The sequence below is a fragment of the Callithrix jacchus genome, chromosome 11, assembly GCF_049354715.1.
Source record: "Callithrix jacchus isolate 240 chromosome 11, calJac240_pri, whole genome shotgun sequence".
NCBI lineage: Eukaryota > Metazoa > Chordata > Mammalia > Primates > Cebidae > Callithrix > Callithrix jacchus.
In genome coordinates, this window is record NC_133512.1 from 92,510,529 (window position 1) to 92,537,480 (window position 26,952).

The 26,952-nt window shown below is 42.0% G+C and overlaps 1 protein-coding gene across 12 annotated transcripts in view; it reads right to left on the reverse strand.

The window, feature by feature from the left end:
* Nucleotides 1–26,952, reverse strand: part of RBM33 (RNA binding motif protein 33) — a 137,378-nt gene that overhangs the window by 26,660 nt on the left and 83,766 nt on the right. For 11 of the 12 annotated variants that reach the window (XM_078343371.1, XM_078343370.1, XM_078343369.1 and 8 more), the window contains 5 exons: nucleotides 18,204–18,336; nucleotides 17,453–17,796; nucleotides 16,045–16,341; nucleotides 13,710–13,997; nucleotides 10,525–11,166 (listed from right to left, as the gene is read on the reverse strand). In XM_078343371.1, coding sequence (XP_078199497.1) covers nucleotides 10,525–11,166; nucleotides 13,710–13,997; nucleotides 16,045–16,341; nucleotides 17,453–17,796; nucleotides 18,204–18,336 — 1,704 coding nt within the window. Of the gene's footprint in view, nucleotides 1–10,515; nucleotides 11,167–13,709; nucleotides 13,998–16,044; nucleotides 16,342–17,452; nucleotides 17,797–18,203; nucleotides 18,337–26,952 lie in introns of those variants that run through there. The other variant, XM_054237518.2, reaches the window with a different exon arrangement.

Here is a 26,952-nt window from a genome sequence, read left to right on the forward strand (position 1 = left end):
CAATGCTGCTGATCTTACAGTCCAGAGACCTCACTGAACAGGTTTCCATTAACTGCAACAATGCTGGGCCTATCCCTGTAATCTTTATAAAGCTCATTCAAAACATGGACAATAAATGATATGCATGCTATATGAAGTTTCTAAATCTAAATACATTTCAAGCTCCTCTTTCTTTTTTTTCTCTGAAGACTACTGGCTTAAAGAAGAGAGGGAAAAGAAAATATCAATAAACAGACTCACATTCCCTTCCTTCTCTGTGATAAATCATGCTTACGTAATAGCAAGCATAAAAAGCACCAGGAGCACTCACATCTAACATACTGCCTCTCTGGACCTGGGTCTACACAGGCTGAATTAAAACCAAGTTGTTAAGGTTAAAGAACACGTCAGACAGACCTCCTATCTACCGAGCTTCATGAAAGAAAAGGGCTCTCTGAGCACATGTGCTTGCTTTCCAGTACAGTACGGTGAGAACATGGAGCAGTGATTCAAGTCCTCTGCTCTCTCTCCTAACAGTCTACCTTTCTGATATTACTTAGGCCTAGGGAAATCAGCCGGCCTTTGAAGGAACAAACCAAAGCCTTGGGCCTCTGAGGGGATCTCATACACCAGGATTCTCCCATTTCGACAGCACAGATCTACCAGTCCCAAAAGGTCAGGGTTACTAAAGGGAGCGGGTGCCACTGGATGCTGTGGGTTATGAGGCAGGGCGTAAAGTCTCTTCCAGCCACAGTCCCTCACACAGGGGTGCAGCCCAGGCTCTCAAAAGCAGCCCTTCCACCCTGCCCTGGAGGAGCAGCTCCAAAGGATCTGCTCTGTAGCACTGAGCAAGTTCTGCAGGGCAGGTGGCCAGGGTCCTATCTGAAAGTTAGCAGAGGGAAGTCACCTAAGACATGCAGAAAGCAGATTCCCTTTCTGCTGAGGTGGGTGAGTGAGCTAATCCGGATTCCTAATTGAAGGCGAATTATTTCTGATTCAGCTGCTATTTTACTTCCCAACATCATATCCCTAAAAAAAAATCATAAATTAATGAGTATGGAAATTCTTGTGTTCAAAACGATTTCTGTCCTCTGATGGCCAATGGTCTATCTCACCAAGTTCACAGGCCACATGTTAAAGAAGGCTTAAAAAGTAGTTTCTTTGGAAGTTACCAAGCCTCCCCACACTAAGACATTGAAACGCTCTTAAAAACAAGTATTCATGCACAACTGTTTCTCCTCCAAAAAGAAGATGCCAGACTATACAACTTATCAAATAAGTGATTAATCAGGATTCTACATGCCCCATTTTTCTTTCTCTTCTGCTATTTGCCTGTTGGCCATTTGACCACTCATTAGCACCTTTAAACAAATGAGGTCAAACTCCACCCAGCCAACTCTGCAGCCGCTGCCCGGGAAGTGTCTGCCTCTGCCTCCGCGCGCCTCCCCTGCCCCAAGCACCTGAGAGGGCAGCTCTCATGCCCCCAACCTCTGTATGAAAAGCCATTTGCACTCAGTCTCCTTTCTTGCCTGGTCTTCCCAGAACTGTCCGGTCAAAAATCCACCCACAGCTCTGCCCTTCTTGTGGGCAGATTTAGACTCTGGAGCCTTACTCCTGAGTCGCTTCCTCCTTAGCTCTGCTACTCGTCCACTTCCGGGCACTGCCAGAGATCATCCTAGGAAATCACCTTCTGCCAGAAATCAAGCGACCAGAAGAACAGCGGCATTCTCCCATCCGGGACCTTGAAGGCTGAAGACGTAGGTTTCCCTGAATGATATTCACAAGGTGGAAGCTCTGCCTTTCCATGGGTCTCACCAAAAACAAGTTACCACTGCAAATTTACCACTTCGCAGGCAGCAAAACAGGATGTGAAATACCTCATTTTGCTGAATGAACAAAGGAGGACTTTCGGGGGGGGAATAAATTTTTGCATGAAATAATGCCCAGAAGAATTAGTAATGATTCATGTTTTTTGTCTTTTTCCAAATTTTGCTTACTTAGTGATATCATCTAAATGTCTATAGGAACAACCATTACTTTTATCATCAGAAGTACTGGGGAAAGGGGTAAGAACACTGCTGACTCCTGTGCTATTTCAGTAAGAGAGTGTAAGCCACACTGCCATTTTTAACATAGTATTTACATTTCTTAAATATTTATAATGTAACTGCAATTGCCTTAAATCCTGGACACACACAAAAAGACCAAACCCCATTCAAGTAAGTAGCAGTAACAAGGACCCAGCTCTGGCGGCAGAGGTGGAACAAAGAAAGGAGGAAGCAATGTGCGCAGGACCGGCCATCCAGGGAGGCGTCCCAGAAGACGACCCACTTGAGCTGGATCCAAAGTAGTGAGTGGGCCAGAGGCATGAGGAATGGCACATCCAGAGGAGCAGCAGGAGTGACAGTAGCAAATTCTAACCTCCACTGAAGTGCTGACGAGTTTCCACTGCTCCTTACAACACCACCTTAGTGGTTCCCACAGGGCGATGGGCGACTTCAGAAGCGGGTGATGCTCGTTTCCGCCAGCTCTGAACTCAGTGCTCAGTTGTGTCTTATGCCTTTCCATGTATAAATAATTAGGTTAGAACTTCAATGAAATTTGCAAATAATGACCATCAATCTTTTGTTTGGGTCTACAGAGGATGAGGGACTAACTTTACACATCTCAATGATAATGTTTAATTTTTAGAACTATCAACTACAATAATTCAAAAAACAAATCAAAATAGCAAAAATTACTTCCTAATTCCCACCAATGACCTATTTCAAAAAATATAGTATAAAACAAAATCCAGCCAATTCAGGCAGTCTCTGTATGAGTCATTTTCCTTTCTTTGCAACTCACTGTAGAAGAATACAAAATGTGCTGAGCAGGCCCAGAAGACAGGACAGCCAAGAGCATGGGCACAGCAGGCTTCCAGATCTCCACTCTGCGGACATGGAGCTCCAAGAAGCAGGACTGATTCCAGAGCCCAGAGAAGGAACAAGGTGAGCCTGAGCATCTTCTTGCACCGGAAAGTGATGACATGTTCCAAGAGTAATGGTGACAAATCACAGGACACAGAAGCCAGTTTAAAGGGGCTCTCACTGGCCAATCTGGGACAATTCTAACATCAACATAAATAATGAAAGTGACAGTTCACTGCATAAAGAATTCATAAGCCCGTATTGACATAAATAAATGAACAAATAAATGAATGAGAAGAGTAAATGATCACAGCAGGAGTATGACAGCTAATAAATACAGGAGCACTGGCATTAGAAAAACTTCAGTGCCTGCTAACAATAGGGAAAATTTGATCAGAAATGGGATATTTACATAGTCCTAATAGTCTCAAAGTATCTACCTATAAATTACTTACTAGTTACAAAGGGTAAAACTGTAACATTACAGGGGAGGGACTTGGCAAACACCACTTTTACCACCCTCCCCCTCCCCATCAAAGTGAGTCCTGTCCATTTTTTTTTTTGAGACGGAATCTTGCTCTGTCCCACAGGCTAGAGTGCAGTGGCGCGATCTCAGCTCACTGCAACCTCTGTCTCCGGGGTTCAACCAATTCTCTACCTCAGCCTCCCGAGTAGCTGGGATTACAGGGTGCCTACCACCATGCCTAATTTTCTTATTTTTAGTAGAGACAGGGTTTCACCATCTTGGCCAGTGGTCTTAACTCCTCACTTTGTGATCTACCTGCCTCAGCCTCCCAAAGTGCTGGGATTATAGGCGTGAGCCACCACGCCTGGCCAACTTTGTCAATATTGGACAAACCTCCCAACTGGATGCACTGAGAAGGACCTGATATCCCCTCTGTGGTGCTCTTGCCAAATATGGACAACCTGAAACTGATCAGGACGATTCAGAAAATAACCCAAATTAAAGGGCATTCCCCTCTGCTCTTCAAAAAGGTCAAGGGTAAGAAACAGAGCATATTAGAAAACACTATGAATATAATACATGATCCTGGACTGGACCCTGGAAGGTGGAGGAAGCTACAGAGGACATAGCTGGGCCAATGACTAAAATGTAAATATGTACTATGGATAAGATGATAGTCTTATATCAATGTACAACATTTGTAGTTTTGATAAGGTATAATTGTGGTTTTGTAAGAGAATATCTGTGTTCTGAGGTAAAACACCATGTCTCCGATCTACTCTCAAATGGTTTAGGAAAAAAGGTTTATGAAAGACCAGGATAAAGCTAACTCGACAAAACATATACAACTGGTGAATCTGATAAAGGATGTTTGAGAGTTTCTCCTACTGTTCTTACTAAAATTATATTAAAACATTCCCTTCCAGACCTCCCCAAGCTCCACAAAAGGGATCAGGTATATACATATCATCCCAAATGTGGGAATAACTTTTGAGAAGGTAGGAAGGGAATAAATTTACAAATGCAGTCCAACCCCAAAAAAGCATGATCACACAAATAAACTGGGACCTTCGGCATGCAGCATTCTGACAGCCTTTGAAAAATAAAATACAAGAGTATCACAACTGGACAGCTGGCTTTCCTGGGGGGCATTCTGTGCTTCTCCGGTTCCTCTGTGTGGCCAACAGAATAAAGAACTGTTTACTTAATTTGCTGCCAAATTCTTAAAATTTTCATTATCTTGATTAGAATAAAGCAGCTGGATTCAGTATTTGCTTTCATTTTCTTAAAGGACACTATCAACAGCCACTCCAAAAAAATTTTTTTTTCTTTTTCCTTCAACTAAAAGAAAAGGGTAGTAAATTTATTGAGCTATTATCACATACTCAAGCACTGGACATTCCATGGTTATGGAATCCCTGCATGGATCCTGGGAGGAGAGTTGGTTCTCACTGAACTGATGAGGAAATGGGACTTGTGCAGGCCAGGTAACCAAGGTTATAGAGATGCAAAATGAAAACTAAGATGCAAACACTTCAAAGACTAAATCACTTCCCTAAATAGGAAGAGAGACACTGAACACCTAAGGCAAAAAATTTCCCCTGGCACTTACTTGTTCTAATTCCTTTCTCTTCTGTTTAATCACAAAGAATGGTTTTAGATGACTACTGTAAGTTTACACTAAGTAAACATTTTATACTTTCTTTTCCTCTGTTATTACTTGAATTGTTTTTCTGGGGACTACATATTGGTTATGAACAAAATTATAATATAACAAGGTTGTTCTTTTGGTTTCTTAAGTACTTAAAAATACCTTTCTGAGAAATGAGCAAATGGAGAGTATTTCTATATTCTAAGTAATTAAAAGAGAACCATTCCATCAAATATAATTCTGCAGATGAACTACTTAATAGTCAGGAGGGCACATGAAATTTTAGAAGCAATATTTGCTGATATCTAACACTACTTTAAGCAGCATTAATCTGTTCCTTTTGTAATCTCACCTACCAAATATGGAAAATAAAACATGAATGAGAAAAAAAATGGAAATTCATATACACAGAGATTGATTAGCTTCATAACAAAAGAAATCTTTCAATTCCAAATTCCCCTTCTATTTCCCTTCACAGTTTTAAATGTCAAATGTGACTTAATTTGATTCACAGAAATGTTCAAGGATAGAGTCACAGCACGTAGCAAGTTACGGCCCTACTTAACCAGGACACACGCACTCCCTTTCCTGGGCAAGTGGCCCAGGCTCTGGAATAGGGATGAAACGGCCCAGGTTCTGGAACACTCACCAGGACTACATTCACAGCTGAGGCTACTCACCAACCAGGATGTTTTTTCATGTATCAAATCCTTCCTTCTCAGCCTATTGTTCCAGGCAGTCACTATCAGTCAGTTGGGTTGGCAACCAAAATAAAACCTGATCATCGTCATTATCCTAAAAGCCCCCATCAAGCATTTTCTGAATCAATCTGGACTGCTAACAGCAGAATATTATCTTTTTTTTTTTTGAGACGGAGTTTCACTCTTGTTACCCAGGCTGGAGTGCAATGGTGCGATCTCGGTTCACTGCAACCTCCGCCTCCTGGGTTCTGGCAATTCTCCTGCCTCAGCCTCCTGAGTAGCTGGAATTACAGGCACGTGCCACCATGTCCAGCTAACTTTTTGTATTTCTTTAGTAGAGACGGGGTTTCACCATGTTGACCAGGACGGTCTCGATCTCTTGACCTCGTGATCCACCTGCCTCGGCCTCCCAAAATGCTGGGATTACAGGAGTGAGCCACCGCGCCCGGCCAGAATATTATCCTTAATCAAGAAATACATAACGCCATGAAAAAAGCAGCAGATAAAATGGACAACTACTATAAACAAGGGTAAAGAGCCTAAGACTCAGCATTAAACCCAGTTGGAAGCCCGGCTCTTCCACTCAGTACTTGTGTGGCCCTAGGCTAGTTACATAACGTCTTTGAGAGTCAACGCACTCACCTCAGAAAGATGTTGTGAGTATATGCCAAACACTTACATTACAGCCTCTGCTATTATCTGGCATAAAATCACGTAATTTATTTCTAAAAGGGGCCTTAGGATGATTCTACAAGGAAAATGGGAAGTAATGGAGTGCCTTCTGTGTACCAGAAGTCTCATTCACTGATTACTCACAGCAGCCTTATTAGCCCCACTTGTAGATTGGAAATTAAGGTTCGGAAAAATGAAATGATTGTTCAGGGTGCCAAAGAACAGACAACTATTCGAGCAGGAGTCTTTCTGCACCCAAAATAACACTGTTTTGCTGCATCACATGACTGCATGCACAGGTGAGCTCAGTCCTAAAGAAAAGCTCCAGTCTCCATACTCTACAAGAAGAAATTTCAGAGTAACCAACAGCAAACTCGATGCCAACAATGAGTACCTGAATAACCGCAAAGTCACTCTGAGCTTTAAACCAAAACGCCGACCCTAGTCAACATGTAAGAAACAATACCAGGAATCATCCTGTCAATTTCTTTCTGAAAATGATCCTTCCCTATGCGCATGTGTACTGCAGCAGCAGTACCAAAGGGGACACCATGAAAGAACATTCTCTTACAATGACAAGGACCAAGAAAAATCACCTGAAAGGTGAGATAATTAACCATGGTCTTAAGACTCAGGCTGTCTCACCTTTCAAAAGGCCCAGCTTAACAAAATCCAAAGATAAATTATTTATCAATAATGAACTATGGAAAATATAGAAAACTCCATTTGATTCACAATTGTCTCACAGACATGAGTACAGTCACAGAAACCTAATTAGGCGGTAAGATACCTCCAACTTGTCTATCACAGTAAGAATGGCAAGAAACTTCTGCTTGCATCAACATGTGAACAACCCCGTGGACACGTTTTAACTGTGGTCATCCACCAGAGCACAGATCTTGAATGGCACTATGCATAGGTCGCTATCCTGTCTAGAGACCTGAAGAATTAGGAGGCTACTGAATGCAAAGAATAATTTAATTAAAGACGTTAGATTTAGTTACACTAGCTAAATTAGAAAAAAGTAAAGGAGATAATTTAGGTTAGGTTAGGATATAGTTTAGGTTAGAAAAAATGGGAAACCTGAACCAACAATAAAATGCTTCTATTAAATAAGTAATCATAAACTAAAATGCATAAAGTAATATTCCATATAGGTACTATGTACAAGTGAACCCTTGCCAAATGCTAAGCTCCTATCAGCCAAGGCCTGCTCATAGCCTAGGCTCATTTGGATTTTCCCAGGCAGAACACATCCCTGAGCACTAAAATCACAGCCCCTAGACACAGAGAATGCCTTAGCACCAGCCAGAAACAGAAACAAAAGCCAAAATAAATGTTTTTCCTTTTTGCATTGTCTGAAACAAGCCCAATTTGCAATTAATTATCCCATCAGGAATACGTTCTAAAATAGTCCTCACCCACAAAAAAAAAAAAAAAAAAAACAAGGCTAACAGGCAAATACTATTTGTTCTGGTTCAGAGAAATAAGACAAGAGATCTTCCCTGCTAGGTCCAAAGTGTCCATGTGATATTGGAGGATCCTGTCTGAGAACACTAAGATACAAACATGTGGACTGGTTAACTTAATCCATAAGAGGGAAAAGATAAAGAGCGGTTCCAAAGTACTGGTTTGTCGGATAGCTGTTTTCATTAAAAATTCTCTTGTTTTTCCTATTTATTTTAAGATTAACATGATTTTGGAATTAGGTCTGACATAAAAATAAATATTTTCCATTGGAGAAAGAGTAAAAATTCATGTAGATAAAATTCTTTTAAAGGAAAGCTGTTTGCGAGTGTAAAAGCTGCTCTTTGACGGTAGAAATCGGACCCTTCACTTCCCACCCTGCCAGTGCGGAGCACATGCAGCCCTCAACATCGGCCACGGTAACAACAGCACCAGTTCTGGCTGCTATGGGAAAAGACCTAATTCCCAACAATGGCCGATGTCTCATCTTAAGTTTATAATGCAAGTAAAAGAATCAGACACTGAATAACATGGTACACTTAAAAACAAGGTCAAAAGCAAAAGGGCCACTGAAGAAAAACTAATGAGTGCTTGAGTTCTAACCTAAAGGTAACAAATTCATATAATATGAAAACAATTTGATGGAATGCAATTCTTCTCGACTTTTCTAATTACAACAAATAGAGAAAATAGATCCAGAGAAAACAACTATGCATCCTACTGGATATTCTATATAAGGAACTTCTAATTAAGCATTTTATAAAAATTTTCTATAGCACATGAAAAAGTCATCGTTTTGTTCTACAAACCTAGAAATAAAAGCACTAAATCTCAGCTAATTAACCAACAAAATGAGTCATTCTTAATCAAGCACAAGCAAGGAGACAAAGTAACACGTGCTTCTTCATATGCTCACATGTCCTACTGAAACGGACTAAAAGAGAGGGGTCATTTTATTTTTTTACTGTATATATGTTTTGTATCATTGTGGTGGGGGGGAACGGAGTCTTGCTCTGTCACCAGGCTGGTGTGCAGTGGCGCAATACTGGCTCACTGAAACCTCTGCCTCCTGGTTTCAAGCGATTCTCCTGCCTCAGCCTCCAAAGTAGCTGGGACTACTGGCATGTGCCACCACACCCAGATAATTTTTGTATTTTTTATAGAGACAGGGTTTCACCATGTTGGCCAGGCTAACCTCAATCTTCTGACCTCATGATTCATCCATCTCAGCCTCCCAAAGTGCTGGAATTACAGGCATAAGCCACTCTGCCTGGCCTACTTCTGTATCTTTTAAAGCAATCATTGCTAGCTCATTTACTCTAGAAGCCCATGTTTAAAACCTTCCTACTTTCTTCCTCAATTTATAATACAAACTGCATACAATGAGTAGCACTGTTACCAGCGCACAGCAATAACAGAGACCACAGTATCTGCTATAGAATTCATTTTCGTGAAAACAACAGATGAGAGCTACTTACCACACCTAAGTAAAACTAGATGGCAGGATAAAGAGACCACTTCTTGTGGAAGAATCTTTTGCAATGGAAATCTACCTGCAGTGACTGCTTTCATTTTAGAACAACTGCAGTGGAAAACTGCACTGTCTGTGTCTGACTGAAAACGATCTGATACAGCACTGATGAAAAGGAACAGAAAGAAATGAGGCAGGCTCCACTTCTGAAGGCATGTGGGGAGAGCACACAGGACTGCAACTCCGAATTCTGTGATGCCTTTTTTTAAAAAAGTGGGGCAAACTAAAAACGGAGTACAGGTTGTAGTACAGCAGTCTGGGACAAAGCTGACTAGAAGTAGACAAACAGACACATACCTGCATCGTCTACCATCTGACTGCCCACAGCTGCTCACTGAATCTAAAGCTATACACAACAAATGATTTGTGTAAAGGAAAATTTCTTTCTTTCTCTCTCTTTTTTTTTTTAAAAGATGGGGTTTCACCATGTTAGTCAGGCTGGTCTTGAACTCCCAACCTCAGGTGATCCGCCTGTCTTGGCCTCCAAAGTGCTTGGATTACAGGCGTGAGCCTCCACACCGGGCCAGGAAAATTTATTTCTGAAACAAATGTAATGATTTTATCACCGATCATCTGCATGTAAGAAGCTAAAACTGAGTAATACCTAATTTAGGGATTGTCACACTGGCCTTTCATTACCACTCAAAGAGAAAACCAAAACGTGCTGCGTGACAACATTCCGCTCGGACGGACGACACCTGCAAAGGCGGCCCCATTCCGCTCAGACGGACGACACCTGCAAAGGCGGCCCCAGTGACGCTGCGTTTTTACTCTACCTTCCCTACGTTAAATACATTTCTATACACAACACTCCCACTGTGTGACGGGCCTAAGGATTCAGTAACACACTGCACAGGCTGTGGAGGGAGCAACAGGCTGTACCACCTGTGTAAGCACATACATTCTAGGATGTGCAGGCAACGACATCGCCTAACACAGTTCTCAGAACCTATGCCTGTCGTCAAGCGATGCAGGACTGTCGTATTTAAATGACAATTCTTATACCAACTTCAAGTGGGTAGAGGTTGGTTATAAGACTCTAACAAGAGGTCACTTTTCATTCATTCTTCAAAAACACTCTCTGGAAATAAGGACATTCTATGTGAAACGCAGACTCAAAGAGGCTCTCATAAAACTAGTCAACTTACCCCACCTGACAGCTTAATCACCCTGACTTTGGAGGTGATGTGGGACCCATCTCCACCACCACTGTTTGTCCTGTGCGTGACAGTCCTTTTCACGCCAGGCTTTGTGTCCTGGGGCCGGCCCTGGATGGACGCCACTCGAGGAGTCTGGGGGGCGGCTGGCTCCTCCACATCCACGGGTTTGATCTGAAGTACTTTATGCAGTGGCTGAGTCTGACTTTGAGGAAGTGTTCTGGTCTGTCTCAAATGTTTCAGTGGTTTCATCTGTTGTCCTTGATACTGCATGCTGGCACCAGATGGTACAAAATTTGATGTTTTCGGCTGAACATTTGAAATACTGACATCCTGGCTTTTAACAAGAAGTCTATTTTTCACATTTTGTCTGACCTGTGCACCCGGAAAGGGTAACAGGGGGTTCCCATTGGCGGGTGACGGTGTCGGCGCCTGCTCTTCCTGCTCTGCTGGGGGTGGGGGAGCACAGAGCTGCTGCTGCTGCTGCGCGAGTCTCTCCAGCAGCTCCTTCTTCCTGGCACCAGCCTGCTGCTGCCGTCGTAACTCCTTCTGCTTCAGAATTTCTTCTCTCAGGCGTTTCTGTTCTTCTATCTTTAAGCGATATAACCTTGTTTCCTCATCTTCATCAGGAAACTAAAACGGAAAACACACACAGTTTACTTTGCTATACAGGCAAAGTGTCCATTCCAGTCTATTACAACGAACTAAGAGAACGCATTTCCCGAAAGTCCTTTAATTCAGTGTCTGAAAGAAGTCATTCAAAATCTGTTTAAAGACTTTACCTCCTTCCTCTGGGGAGGGGAAAAAAAATCACATAGCTAAAGCTAATTTGGAAAATCTTATCAGAATATTAAAAATGAAATCATGTAAATTTCCACTCATTTACAAGTTTGAAACCAATTAAACTATTCAAGATATCAAAATATGTTTCAAACAGGAATGGCAGCAGTGGGGAGGCCTGCTGTCACACAGGTTTTATCTGGCTTTTCCCTGACAAACCAACAAAAGGTGGGGTATAAATGACCTGAAAGGCCCTGATTAGAACTATTGATTTTTCGTACAGAATTTTCAGCCCGATCTCAAACTCATTTGTCACAGAATAATTGCTTATAATGAACAGCACAAGTCAATCTCTCTGACCTTGAACTCATGCACTCTCCTCAGAATCAAAATGTTGCCGACTGCAGTATTGGAATATTAATGGTATATAAGGAACGCCTTTAATATTCCAAGCTCCAAACCATTCTGCAAGTCGCTACAAAAAAATCTTGGAAAAAGTCCAGTAACTTTCATAAAAAACATCCAATAAGGAAAATGTATAAAAAGTTAAGCATCTTTAAAGAATTATAATAATTTTCTTTTAAAATCATGCATATCCACAGACTCTGTATAAAAGAATGCAACAGGATTTAATCTATCTAGAATTAAGCTATTTCATCATCTTACTTTCCCTGAATAAACCTTAAGAATTAGGACCTTAAGACAAAAGCGCAGCTGAGGAGTCAGCTGGTGCCCTGGAGCTGGAGTGCCTGGTGCCAGCCCTCACCTGGGGGTTATTTGTCGGCTTGGAAGCAATTCTGACCAACTCGGTTCTCTTAATTTCACATCTAGGACAGATTTCAAACTGCAAAAATGAAGGTGGATTTATACAGGCAGTTTATAAATGAGGCTGTTTATACAGGCAGGCATACAGAGCAAGAAGTGAGATCAGGGGAGACAGAAAGACTATTAGCAGTGGACAGAAGGGACATTGGCATCGGGGGAGGACATGGCTGGGGACATATTAACAGGACCCAAAGGGCCACTGCTTCAGAACACAGGAATAATGACTAGTCACCAGAATTTCTTCCCATGCAGTCAAGAAAGAGTTAAGGCATGTCCAGAAGAGCAACTGAAATACCTGGAAAGACTTCTGACTAAGCAGATTCACCGTTTATTATATCATTATTAAGGGAGTGAATATAAGAAAATAAGTCACATTTAGCTAAGCAAACAAATAGAAGACCTTTCTTTTAAAAAAGTAATATATATATATATCTTTTAAAAGTAAAAATATATGTATAATCCTGGTCCCCTTTAAATGTACATACATAAAATTTAAAAAAAATAAGTCAAGACTTTCCATTTCTACTACAGTGGACTACAGGTTCCATTTCAGTCGAGGCATCTTTTTGAAATAACTCTATCGAAGAATCTTTCAGAAGTTCACGTAAATCAACTATCATGGAAGAAGCTGACTCCCAGATGTGCCCGCACGATGCCTGAAAGGGCACCTCCCCTATTAGGTAGCCCTTTTTCCTATTATTATAGTTTCTTATTATATAAGAAATGAGTATATGACCTCATTTTTCAGAACCAAATCAGTTACACATACTGAGTTAGAAGCTGGCTATATACATTAGAAGCATGATAAAATTTTTACCAAAGACTTCTTTAGAAACTATTCGGATCCAGTTTGTCAATCCACACTTTTTTACATACTGACTTTAAAACCAAAAGTCACTTGTGTTCTAATAAGAGTTCACTGTATATCAGTATTTCAACCTTGTACTTCCAATCTGGTAAACAATACATTACAACTGCTACAATAATGTATCAGAAGAAAATCTGACAGAAAAAAATTGATTGAAAGACAAAACCAGTGTTAACTGGTTTTTATGAAACTAAGTTTTTATGACTCACCTGAAGTAACTGTTCACAACACTGGTCTTGCAAAAGGTACCCCGCCGCACTACTTCAGTGCGCTGCACACACATGTCACCGGGGCTGACACTACCTCCATGCCAGCCTCCTGCACGTGCCACCTTGGCCTACCCTCCTGGACCAGATGATGAAACTCAGGCTTGCAGAAGAAGACAGCCTCAACTAAAGCCACGTAAAACAGTGACCTGCATGTGTTATCTACACTTACTACGTTCTGTGCCTACCTAATAATCAGCAACAATATCAACAACATATATAATTATATTTCAAAACCAAGCAAACCCCCAGAAATCTTGAAGACCAACAAAAAACTGGTCCTATCTTCTACAGGTTAATAGTGTAAAACAAGAAACAGTCACAGAAACCTAATGGTATTCACCAGGTGCAGCAAGATTTTGTAATAACTTACTAAGTAAGAGCAAACTAAGACATACAAGTTGATTATAAGGCTTCTTGTTTAATAAGTGTCCTACCTCTGGTTCTGTTTTTGCCTCTTCTTTAGGTTGAGCCACGGGGCTAGCGGGCTTGACTTTCACTTCCGTCTTTCCCTGTAAGCTCCTGGAAGCCAACACGGCCCTGGAGGGTGGTGATGAGCTGACGACAGGTTTCACTTGCGCTGAGGGTGTGGCGGAGCAGCGGCTGCTGCTCATTTCCATTACGTGTGACGGCGCTATGGGGAGTTCCCGCAAATTGCTGTTTCTCGGTGCAGTGGGCTGCATCTGCTGCATGGGCCGCTTGCTTACATTCTGAGAAGTTGTATTCTTTCCACAAAAAGAAAGAAGTTCTAATTATAAGTGGAAACTTGGCAGAAGGAACATTAAAAGGCACATTATTAAATACAAATGCAACGAATTACTCTCATTAGTAAATGACTTCTCTTTTGGGGAACTGGTCTTTTCACCTTGGTTAGCACTTTTTCCTCAGGCATCCATGTTACCTGATGCACGTGCAGCACACCCTCAGCGTAATGGTAACGACCTCCACTGGGAAAGGTGTCATACCTGCCTACAGACAGGCTCCTCTTCACAGAAATTACCAGGCTAATCTTTAGCAGGTGCTTCAGTAAAGGGACTGACAGTTTTAAAAGAATTGAGACAGCCAAAAAAAGCACTCTATCTGCTACCAGGGCTCAACAGGATTCATACGCTACTATTTTACTTAGTCACTTAAATTGAAGGTGGAACCAGAAAAGAATCATCGGGTCAATGTCTAAGAAACATTGACCCCTGGGAGAAGAAATGTCCCAGAATGTTTTACTTGAGAGGAAATGCTGAGTCGTGTTCATCCTGGGGATTCTTAAGAGAAAGCCAACACCTGGAGGAGACAAAGAGAACGCGAGAGCTGGGAAGGGGGATGAGATCTCTGAGGTCACGCAGGTCAAATATCCCAGTGCACAAGGGTCATGAGAATAGTCTACCATGATTTGAACAAATGAAACCCAGGTTATAAAGCATCCTCTTCTCAGATCTAGAAATCCCTGCTTACTGCTCATATCACTTTAGTTGTGATGTTACTTTAAGACAGAAAGAGACAAATATCAGGAAACCTGAAGTTCAAAGCAGCTAAGTGACATGCTTGAAGCTCAAGGATGAAAAGGAGACAATACTAAAAGAGAACTGACAGATGAGAACCCTGAGCACTAGCCACATTGTGCCTCTCTTTGCTAAAAACCAATTTCCAAAGCCTTCCGTATGTGTTCCATGAAGGCGAGAACCCTGAGCACTAGCCACATTGCACCTCTTTCCTAAAAAGCTAAATTACAAACCCTCTCATATGTATTTAGTGGAAGCGTGAACCCTAACCACACTGTCTCTTTCCTAAAAACACTAAATTTTAAAAGCCTCTTAAGAATATTTTATGGACGACAGTGCAATGACTGTGGCCTTTTATTTTCAGAGCAATATTGTTTTCCAGTTTCTTGCAATGCATGACAAGTCACACATTTGCCAACAGTATTTGAGAACGCAACCCCACAAATAAATGTATGCTAATCTCCTCCGACTGCACAGAAGCCCCTTGAAGGAAAGGAATTTGTCTTTTTGGTTCACCGTTGTATTCTCAGGATTAGAGTAGTACCTGGCAACAGAATGTTAATGTATTTTTCCTCAATTCATTTACATATTTATTCAGAGACCAAGAGATCATCTATACATTAAAAAATAAGCCACTGGTAAAGGGAAAGTGACCAGCACTCAGAAGTATTTTCTGAAGTTACTTGTCTTTCACTTCATATCTATCTCTATAGAAATACTAGATACGGCCAGGTGTGGTGGCTCACACTTGTAATCCCAGCACTTTGGGAGGCTGAGGCAGGCGGATAACCTGAGGTCAGGAGCTTGAGACCAGCCTGACCAACATGGAGAAACCCCATTTCTACTAAAAATACAAAATTAGCCAAGTGTGGCGGTGCGGGCCTGTAGTCCCAGCTACTTGGGAGGCTGGGGCAGGAGAATCACTTGAGCCCAGGAGGCAGAGGTTGCAGTGAGCCGAGATTGCCCCGCTGAACTCCAGCCTAGGCAACAAGAGCAAAACTCTATCTCAAAAAAAAAAGAAAAGAAATACCTAGATATATGAAAGATGCTTAAGTAAGTATTAACACAGTCTTTAAGACACAAAAGGAGTATATTTTCAATTCTTGTAGTCAAGAAAACAATCACCGGAGTGTTTCTTAAAACATGGATTCACTTCAGAAATATGCACTGTTTTATAAATTGAAATCAGAATTGGAAAATATTCTAACGTACAAATTATGACCCTCAAGTCCTGTAAGTTAAAAGGGCTCTGGGGAAGACACCCCTTGACACTTACGTGCCGCAGCCCCTGGCGCTGAGGGCACTGCATCCGGCTGCTGCTGGCCTGAGGCTGAGCGGTCTGTACGTGAGGCCGGAACTGTGGCTGAGACATAGGCATCAAAGGAGGGGGCGGGACGGACAGGTGGTGGTGGTGGTGGTGCTGGTGCTGCGGCGGGTGCTGTGGTGGGTGCTGGGGCGGGGGCTGGTGCTGGGGTGGGGGCTGGTGCGGAGGCTGGTGCTGCGGCGGGGGCTGTTGCTGCGGCTGCTGAGGCTGAGGCTGATGTGGAGGGGGCAATGGAGGATGCAGCGGCCCCTTCCATTTCCAAAGAAAGAGAAACAGTAGTTCATAAATGGTTACACCGGGCATATACACTTCAATTTATCCTTAAAAACCTCAACACAAGAAAGGAACTTTCAGTGGTTCCAAAACTTTTAGACTTGCCGATGAAGGTAATACTATCTTAAATGCAGTAATAAGCCAGAAGCTATTACCTTAAATTTTATATTTAATCCAATAATTCTAGAATTAAGTTGTCCTAAGGAATAAGTATGCAGACAGACTCCTAACCCTGAACAGCACCATGCTGCTAAAGTGCAGAAACCAATACACACACGTGGCAACGCAGGCGGCATGGACTACCGTGCGCAGCACTCGCTGTTCTTAAACGGTGTAATAAAAACCAATCCACCGACATGAAAAGGTCAAATGGTATGTTACACTGGAGGGAAAAAAGCAGGTGGTGAGATGTGCATTTTAAAAAAAGACAAAAAAAATGCTTCTGAATTTTTCTAGGTAACGAGATTATTCAATTTCCTTTATTATACCTGTCTATATTCTAAGATTTCTGCAATGGGGATGTATTGGTTGTATTTTTCTAATAAAAAGAAAATTCTTATAAATATTTTCTCTTTAACACCCTAGATAATATTCATTTTCCTTTTCTAGCTGAGATACGCATTCCATGTGTTTTTAAATAGTTAATTCATGTAGACCATTGGTATGTATTCTAACAGTAACCCTACAATACAAGAAGAAATACATTGGGTAAGAAAGACGTTACGGACACATGTCAACCCATGAAGCATACATCTATCGACAGAGGGCACTCAAGTCCTTCAAATAATCAGTGAACAGCAACATTTTTTTCCCTCCATGCCAAGACTCTTTTCAAAAACCCTTTAAAAAATCCTAATAGCATGTTTCAATTCCCAAAAATGACATTTTCCCATTTTTTTCTTCTATTAAGGGGATAAGCAATATTGTCCAAAAAAAGTTGTCTTTAATAAACAATACATTTAAGACTAACACTCTTGTTCTTTAAATAACCACAAATTAGTAGGCTCGGATAAGAATGTAAAACTTTCTGAAACACAAAGACTCAAGCTGCACACACTGACCCTGGAGGCTGGCTCAGGAAGCGTACCTGCAGGCTGGGCTGTGCGTGTGTGGGCAGGAACGGCTGTCCTGGGCCTGGCAGGAACGGCTGTCTAGGAGGGATGAAGGGCCGTGTGGTTGCCGACCCAGGCTGGCTGAAGTGTAGAATCCCCACAGGACCTGGAGGCTGCAGGGCTGGTCTTACCGGCCGCTCTCTCGGGAACACTGGCTGCTGTCCTTGCTGGTTAAATGCTGGTCCTGGCTGAGTGAATGGTAGAGGACTCTGAGTAGGAACGGGATGGCTACTGTTAAGAAGGGTAGGAGGCGGTGGTGGTGGAGGGGGACTTCGCTGTTCCAGGAAAAGATGACTTGGGAATCTTGGTTCACCTGAAACTGAAAGGTAACACAACATCATTAACTTCAGGCTAAAAAGACCAGGTCCTTCTCAGAAAAGCAGTCTGAAGCACTATCCTACCACTGTGGACAAAAATCACAAGTATTTGGCAGGTTATGAATGTTTAGAAACAATTCCAGATTTTGCCTCTTATTTCTAGATTGCTTCATTTGTCATTCTGTATACATAAATTCCTCCTTTATATGAGATATTCCCATTTCGGATACAACAATGTCCAATTTTAGCATCTGAAATGATAGGCAGACCTGCTATGGTACAAACACCTGACATTCCTAATAACATCTCCCACTGGGAGTTAAATTCAGGTTACAACATCAATGTGTTTGGGCACATCACCCAGTGCAGCTTCTGATACGTCGCTCCACACCACTGACGCTTTCTGTACCTCCTAAGAAGAAAGGGTCTCGCTCCTGAGGTGGGGGTGGGGCTCTCCACTGGTCCTGGAGAGGGAGTCGTGGGGGCTGGCTGAAACTGTTGGGAACAGGTCCAGGTGTGTGCTGTGGAAATTCTGGAGGGCCCTAAAGAACAACCAAAAAAAAACAGGGTGAAAGACAGAAAAATGTTATGTAATTTTCAGAAATATAGAACTGGTTCCAAATTTTCCTCTGAAAATGTTAGTAACGTGTCTCTTACAGTCATTGTCGTTCTCTTCACACACAGTTACGCATCCTTAATGACGGGGATACATTCTGACATGCATCTTAGGTAAACTCCATCGTGCTAACACCGTAGAGTGTATTGAAATCACACACACACCTAGAAGGTAGTGCTTTCTACACACCTAGCCTGTATAGCACACTCGAGTAGCTCCGAAGCTACACACCAGGGCAGAATGTTAGTGTACTGAACACTGAAGGCAACTGTCTCACAACGTAAACATATCCAACCCTAGAAAAGGTCCCAATAAAATGCAGTCTCATAATCTCATGGAAACACTGCTGAATATGCAGTACACCACACCAGAACATCCTTACACAGCACATGACTGCACATGTTAACATGGAAACTAAGTATTATATAATAGGTGATTCTGCCATATTAAATGATCAAAAATCAAAATGCAGCAACTGGAAATTATGTCAATGTTTTAATGTCATTATAACCTAAGAATATTATTTTTAAGCTTATTGAAATCCATGCGATTAGTGGCCTCTTTCCTGTTAATCCAAAACACTAAATGTCATGATGTGTTTCTTTCCAAAGATGCTAGTCTTTTGCTGACTATTTAACGCAGCCATCAGCTACAGCTCTGAAGCTACTTCACTTTAAAAGGAAAAAAACTTCAATCAGCAATGACTGACTTAACAGAAAAATGTGAACTGTTTAAGAAACCAAATTACTACAACAAAATAATAAAAGGAGTCCTTTGGATAAAAATTTTAAACAAATTCTTACAGATTAACATTTTTCAAAACTACATGTTACTATAACTCTTTTGAGACAATTTAAAATTACTTCATTCTTCAGTTGGCCTTTCAAGTATTCATGGAGATTTTTTTAAACCACTATATTGATCTGAGCAGCGGCATAAAGGTAAAGAAATGCTCACCACTTTTTCACTGCTCCAAAAAGAAGTGATTAACTATTAACTATCATCAAATAATTTTCATTTAATACCACTGTGTTCTTTGAAACCAAGTCAGTATTCCTCAACTTTTAAGTATCACTCTTCTTTCTCACAAACTTACAATCCCAGTGCCTTGGTCTATATCTCCTTCTATTACTAATTGGCTGTTCCCTCTAAACACTGAAAATGCTCTTCCAAACTGCATTTCCCTGGCTTCTCCCTGTAAAAGTCTGTTCTACCCAGGACATTGAGAGAACAGACAAAACAAACACAAGTATATATATCAGAAACATTTAAGATTGTTGACTACAAAATGATAAAGAAATGTTTAACATGCAAATATTACATCTTAACAAAAACATAAACATTAGGCACTTATTGAAACATGCAGAACAGAAAGTACAAAGATGAAAATCTTGTAGCTTTTGTTTATTGCTTTAGGTGAAACAAGGAAATCCACATCATGCTACTGTCTGACATTATGGAGCAGCTCTTCTCTAGATAAAGACATCAATTAAGACACAATGAAACTAATAAATGTTAGTAACTAAGGAATATAAGCGAGAATACATATTACAGACAGTCTTTTACTCCTAATAAATGTGTATACTTTATCATAATGGTAATTTGAAAATTCACTGATATGATGCTTTCATATGGATTTTTTTTTTTTTTTTTTTTTTTGAGAGACAGGGTCTCATTCTGTTACCCAGGCTGGAGTGCAGTGGCACAATCACAGCTTCTTGCAGCCTCAAAACTCCTGGGCTCAAAGGATCCTTCTACCTCAGCCTCCTGAGTAGCTAGGACTTACAGCACATGCCACCACATCCAGCTAAATTTTTGTAGAGGTAGGGTCTTGCTGTGTTGCCCAGGTTGGTCTCGAACACTTGGGCTCAAATAATTCTTCCACCTCAGTCCCCTAAAGTACTTGGATTACAGGCATGAGCCACCACACGTGGCCAATATTCCTGAATATTTAATATCTTTACTTTGCTAATAATATGATAGAAAAATTACTTCTAATAGCACAGGCCATTACAGATCGTTACTTCCTAAATCTGCATGAGGAGTTTCGATGAGCTTGCCTGCTTCCTCCCACTGCAAAGTTTTCTCCTGTTTTCAAGATATTTTCATTTTTTTGTTTGAAGTCAGTGAAACAGATGGTGTGAATATGAATGTGTCTCCTCCAAAATATGATATTCCTCTAAGTAATTAAATGTTCTACTTATAAAGTGTAGCATTAGTACTGTCTTTGGTTTTGCATATCCACATTACTCTGACATACACGGACAGTTCCTGGCTTATAAAGTCCAACTTACGATGTCTGCAACTCACAGCGGCCTCATCCTAATGCAACCCCATCGTAAGCTGCAGAGCAGCTATGTGAGCATTTCAAAATGTATTTTAAAATAATCTTCAAAACCTTCTGAATGACAATAAATTAGCAATCACGGTTCTGCATTATTTCAAAAAAAAAAATGTTTAAATGATGCTTCTTGGAATGACACGGAATAAAACAACCGCCTGCCTCTGCTTGCAGAGAGCTCTGACTGATCACATCGTTTTCAACCCATGCAAACTGGCAGTGGTGGTCCTGAATAAAAATCCTTTCCCAGTTAATCAGCCTGTTCCCTGAAGCTGTTTCAATGCACACTTGACTACACTTCTTTTGGGGGAGGAAGCACAGGGGAGGGGTTTCAGATAAATACAAAAGGAACCAGTAAGATTCATTAAAACAATTTGCATTGAGAAATGTAAAACATGGATCAAAATGATGTCAATGAGACACCAATATCACAGCCTGAAACAAGCTAGCAGCTGTGAAGGATCAAAATCACTCAAATGTAAACTCTTCAAATGAAAAATGAGTATTTTATGACATTTTAGCTTATAAATAAGAAATTAATAACACCTCTGGAAACTATGAAAAACCATTTCCAACTGTTAAGTGTGGTTATAAACGATAGCTCTCTTCACACAATTGAGTCAAGGTCAGCTACAAGCAGGTTTGATGTTGGTTTGCCCAACCACCTAGATAAGAGTTTGGATGGGGCTGATTTCAATGCAACAGAGGGAGGAGGTTTTTAACACTCTCCCAGCAATAAACACATCCTCAATTCACAGAAGCACTCACTCAGGAGGAGGAGCAGCACCTGGGCGGGGAGCTCAAAGTAACCTGGACTGAAGAACCCTCAGGGTCCAAGCCAACTCACAAAGAGTGGGTTTGTCAATGTTCTTGAAATTATAGACAAGTTAAAAGACAAACTGGTAAATCTGGCTGGCACTAATACAGCCAGGCACGCACTGGGCGTGAGGTGACAGCAGGACTGGGTCAGGGAGAAGGAGCCCTGAGGAACAGCTGGGATGAGGTGTGGGCCACTGTCTTCAGAGTATGGGACTTGGGAGGTGCTCACAAAGAGGCTGACTGAATTAAATGTCCATTGTCTTACTTTTCTGGTAGGTCTTGTAGCCAGATTAGGAGACCTGAGAATAAAGTCTCAGCAGGGGTTAGAGTTGGGAAAGTGAGTTCTATACCAAGGCTCAGCTTCTAGGTGACAAAGAGGAAGGTACTAGCAATGAGAATGGCCATTCTTTCTCCTTACCAGGACTCACAGCCTTTTCTAGCTGAGCAAACGCTCCTACGTACTCCCTACCCTACAGTGAATGTCAACTGCAGGGATTCTTGCAGAACTTAAACAACCGTGGTAAACTCAACACGGGCCAGTCAGGAACCAACGCTTTGCAAGCAGCCCCTTCAGAATGAAGACCAAAGGGAACTCAGGCCCCTGGTCCACTGGCAGAGTGCAGGAATTCCTGGGTATGACACTGTCACCACTGTCGATACTAGGCCCCCATGACCTCATCAACACACAGTCAGGAAGCTAAACTCAGGACATGAAATCACCAGTCCAAGGTTACAGCACGATTTTAGCGTTTATGTGTTTCTGTAAGTTCACTCAACCACACCAGGGATTTCCGCATTCAAGAAAGCCAAGCGGAAGCTCCTGCAAGGGTTCGTTTTATTCATGACGTCATAAAAATGAAGTATAATAGAAATCTCATCAAAATCACTAAATTTGGGTTACACCTTTCCCCTAACTTAGATATAAAAATGGTAGTATACACCCCACTCAAAATGTGAATCCTGGACACCTCATCACATTACAAACTGAATCTCTAGCTCCAGTATTTCCTTGAAAAATGTTCACTCTTACATTTCTGCCTCAGCCAAAATGCACAATCACTACAGAAAACGGCTTCTCTTGCAACCCTCAGTACAGGACCTTATTTCCTCCCATCCCTGCTTCGCTCTCTGGCCACCTCCCTGTATCTATCAGGAGACTCTTGACATAGGGCCCAGACAAACCCAAGCCTCCAACTCCTCTACTCCTACAGCCGGGCTCATGAGGGCTGGGACATGAAAAATCTCAGGAATTGGAATCACTAAAAGCTTTTATTTTCTTTTAACTGGCCCATCAAGGTCAACTGGCAGTTTGTCACTCATCCCTGGGCAGCTCCTCCTCTTACTATCCAGGATAATTTCACACCTCTGAGCACCTTCTAGTGATTCCACGGCACAGCTGTCCCCTCCGCCTGCAAGGCCCTGGGCATCCTCGACGCACTTCTTCCCACCCTTCTCTGCTTCCACTTGCATCGAAAGATCACTTTCTACCGTGAGAAAGTGTACTCGCTGCTAATTTTTAGCAACAGTCTATTTGTTAATAATATATATAAATTCTCACTCTATTGTACATTTGGTCAGATTTTTCACTTAAAAGATAGGAACAGTATGCTGACGTAGAAGAGAGGGTGAAGGCTGGCTACCAACGTGCTGACAAGCCCTCAGCCCTAATCACAGCCAGCACACTTCCAGGCTCCTAACTCATTAGCTCTATCAGTCACTGCTATGCTAATGAGCTGGCAAAAAGGCAGATAGCGGGAGGTGCCAGAAAGAACAGGAAAAGTAAAACGTACTTTCAGAGAAAGGGGGAGAGTCCTTTGGGGCTATTTCCACTTAACCCCTAAACACTTTTTTATTGTAGTAATAGCTGGAAATCAATCACTGGGTATGAAAATTTTTATCAATTTACAATTATTTTCCCAATTTTAACAAACAGTAATGCACAGTTTAATGCATCAGTCATTCAGAATCTCAGGTGACGAAGCACTACCCCGATCATATCTCGGCGCAGTTTCCCCTTCGCCCCTTTCTGGTATGGCCAGTTGCAGGTGTGCACGGTTGGAGAGTACACTGTTTCCACAGGACCAACCGGCAGCAGGCAGGGATCCTCCCCAGGTGCAGAAAGAAGAGCTACTTCTGTAGCTGGCCTTTTGTCACTCGGCTCTCATGCCAAGGAGTGCCAGTTCTCTTTTAGTTTTTCCTTTAATTAGAACAAGCTGAAAGAGGTCCCGATCTTTCTATCCCCATTACTTAATAGGTGAAGCTCTAATCTTTATTACTGCTTTTCTTACCGGGCTTAGAGAACACTGAAAAACTCCATTTCTTATAAAATCTTATCAAGTTCTTATCAAATTCCATGAGCGTATCTTACTGCCACGAGTCTCATCCTCAGTAGTTCAGAGGTCCTCGCTTATCCACAGTTTCACTTTCTGGGGTTGAGTTACCCCTGTCAACTGAAATCCAAAAATATTAAATGGAAAATTCCAGGAATACACAATTCATAGGTTTTATACTGTGCACCTTTCTGAGTAGCTTGATGAAATCTCTTGCCATCGGGCTCCGTCTAGCCCAGGGAGTGAGATCACACCTTTGTCCAGAGGACCATGCTGAAGGCACTCCCTGCCTGCTAGCCCACGGGGCACTTGGTCAACGTCTTGGTTATCAGACTGACTGTCACACTACTGCAGAGCTTGCATTCAAGTAACTCCTATTTTACTTAATAATGGTCCCAAAATGCAAAAGTAATAATAAAAACAGTTTTATTGTATGATTGGCTTTGTTGTTCATCTCTTACTGTGCCTAATTTATAAATGAAACTGTATCCTAGGCATGCATATACAGGAGAAACCGTGGTCTCTACTGTGGGTCTTGCAGGACATGCCGCTCGGATAAAGCGCGCACCACAGCACTGGCCACACAGCTGCTGCAGCAGGGCGTTTTATAAACCCTCTCTCCCACCTTCCATCGGGCAGTTAATTTCAAGGGCTCAAAAAGACAGGTTTTTTCATTACAGACAAGGCAAAGTGTAACTGGGAAAGCAGACTGGCCTCCACTCCACTCTACAAGTTCGATTTTTTTACTTTGCCACAGGTTGTGATCAGAGAAAAGAACTCTGTCTTTAGCCCTTTCATCCTTTTCTAAAAGGAAAGAGCTACTGAATTGGAAGAATAAACTCAAAGAGTTTATCATCAAATTTCCTGGAAGGTTTCTCTGGAACTTTAATATTGTGATTTTCATCTGTTCCCCAAACTTTCTTTCCTTTAACTGACTATTTATATGCTGTCTAAATGCACAGTCACTGGCATTCAAACGTTACTAATATATAACAAAGCTACCAAAATTCTCTCATGATAGTTTTCCACACTCAGTGGAAAATAAAAACCTCTAAAATCCATCACTAATGTTTAAGCATAACTTTATTCTAACTCCCAGTGATCCTGCAGATGCTCAGGCTGAGAAGCAGCACTCATCAGCTAACCAGACAGCTCTTCCAGTTCTGTCTCCAACCCAGCCACTTAGTAGCGACAGCCTTGAGCTCAGGACTCAATCTGCCTGGGCCTCGGTTTGCTCATCTACAAAATAGGAGTAACAACAGTACCCACCTCAAGGGGGCAGTAAAGTCCTCAGGACAGTAACTAGCAAATAACAAAAGTTCATCAAACATGTCATTATCATTCTTATACAACATTTGTGTAGACAGCAACCCAGACTGTTAATATGATATACAGCTTCTGACATCCATGTTTTCGGTCATATTTCCATGTTTCCTTATATAGTAAAAACCACATCAGTATAGATTCCCTGCTTACATTCTCATTCCTGAGTTCAAATCAGAAATCCCTCATAGATAAAGTACCAGCAAGTCCCAGAAATTCTGTCTCTTGAATCTCTCCAGTCCACTCCCACTTCTCTCTGCCCTTCAACTGTTGGGTCCGTGAGAGCTGAGACCCGGCCTGTCTTATATATCAGTGTGTTTTCATGCTTGGCCCGGTGCCTGGCACACAGGCGGTCATAAATATTTAATGGATGAATGAAATGCCCATTTCTAATAGCAAGGTATTCCCGAGCCTTGCATTCTCAACCTGGAAGTACTGCCGCATGCTGTAAAACCAGCTGCCCACAAAGCATGCGGAAAGGTGCTGAATGGCTGAATGAAGGGAGGAAGCTACAAGGGTTAGGATGTACTGACCTAGATCGTCGGCAGCTCTTGAGATGAGCCAACGTGAAGCACTTACAGTGCACTAGGACCAAACAGAAGTCAAGACCTGGAATGATTACTGGCTTAGAGACAGAAAAATTAACACGACTGATTCTTACGTGTATGACAATTTATTTTTTAGACAGGGTCTCGCTCTGTCACCAAGGCTGGAGTATAGCGGCACTATCATACTCAAACTCCTGGGCTCAAGTGATTCTCTTGCCTCGGCCTCCAGAGAACCCAGGACTACAGGCATAAGCCACCATAACTGGCTAATTTTTTGTAGAGATGGGGTCTCACTATGTTACCCAGGCCAGTAACTCCTGGCCTCCAGGGATCTTCCTGCCTTGGCCTCCCAAAGCACTGGGTTTACAGGTGTGAGTCACTGCATCTGGCCAACAGAAAGCATTTTAATTTGTATTCTAATTATGTATTATGATTAGAGAAGACAAGTGAGAGGAACATGGTGACTGGCTTCTTCACCCTGCAGCTGGGAAGAGAGTGAGGATCGATGGTGGGAAGCCCAAGAGCTTCCAGGCTGATAGGGTTTGGCTCTGCATCCCCACCCAAATCCCATCTCCAACTGTAATCCCCAGGGGTGGAGGGAGGGAGCTGGTGGGAGGTGACTGGATCACGGGGGCAGTTTCGCCCATGCTGTTCTCATGATGGTGAGTGAGTTTTCACAGGAGCTGATGGTTTACAAGTGCCACTTCCCCTCCGCTCTCCCCTGCTGCCTCACAAGGCGCTTGCCTCCCCTTCCCCTTCCATCATGATTACAAGTTTCCTGAGGCCTCTCCAGCCATGCGGAACTGTGAGTCAATTAAACTTTTTTTCTTTATAAATTACCCAGTCGTGGGTAGTTCTTTACAGCAGTATGAAAACAAGACTAATACACACGCTGTCTCATTTAATCCTTGTCACAAGCCTATAAGATAGGTATTGTGCTCCAAGAAATCTTCTGACCATTTACATAACCTTCACTCAGTACAAGGTTAGAAAGTGGCAAAATCTGAATTCAAACCCAGGCTGCCTACCTGCAGAGCACGCTGTGTATTCCCTGTTATTAGCAGCAAATGGGGAGGGATTTTTTCCCCACATTCCCTAGCCAGCCCCTAATCATATGTTTTATCATCACAAATGTAAGTGTAACTGTGCAAACCTATGTGTGTTTCAGAGTCCAGCAAACC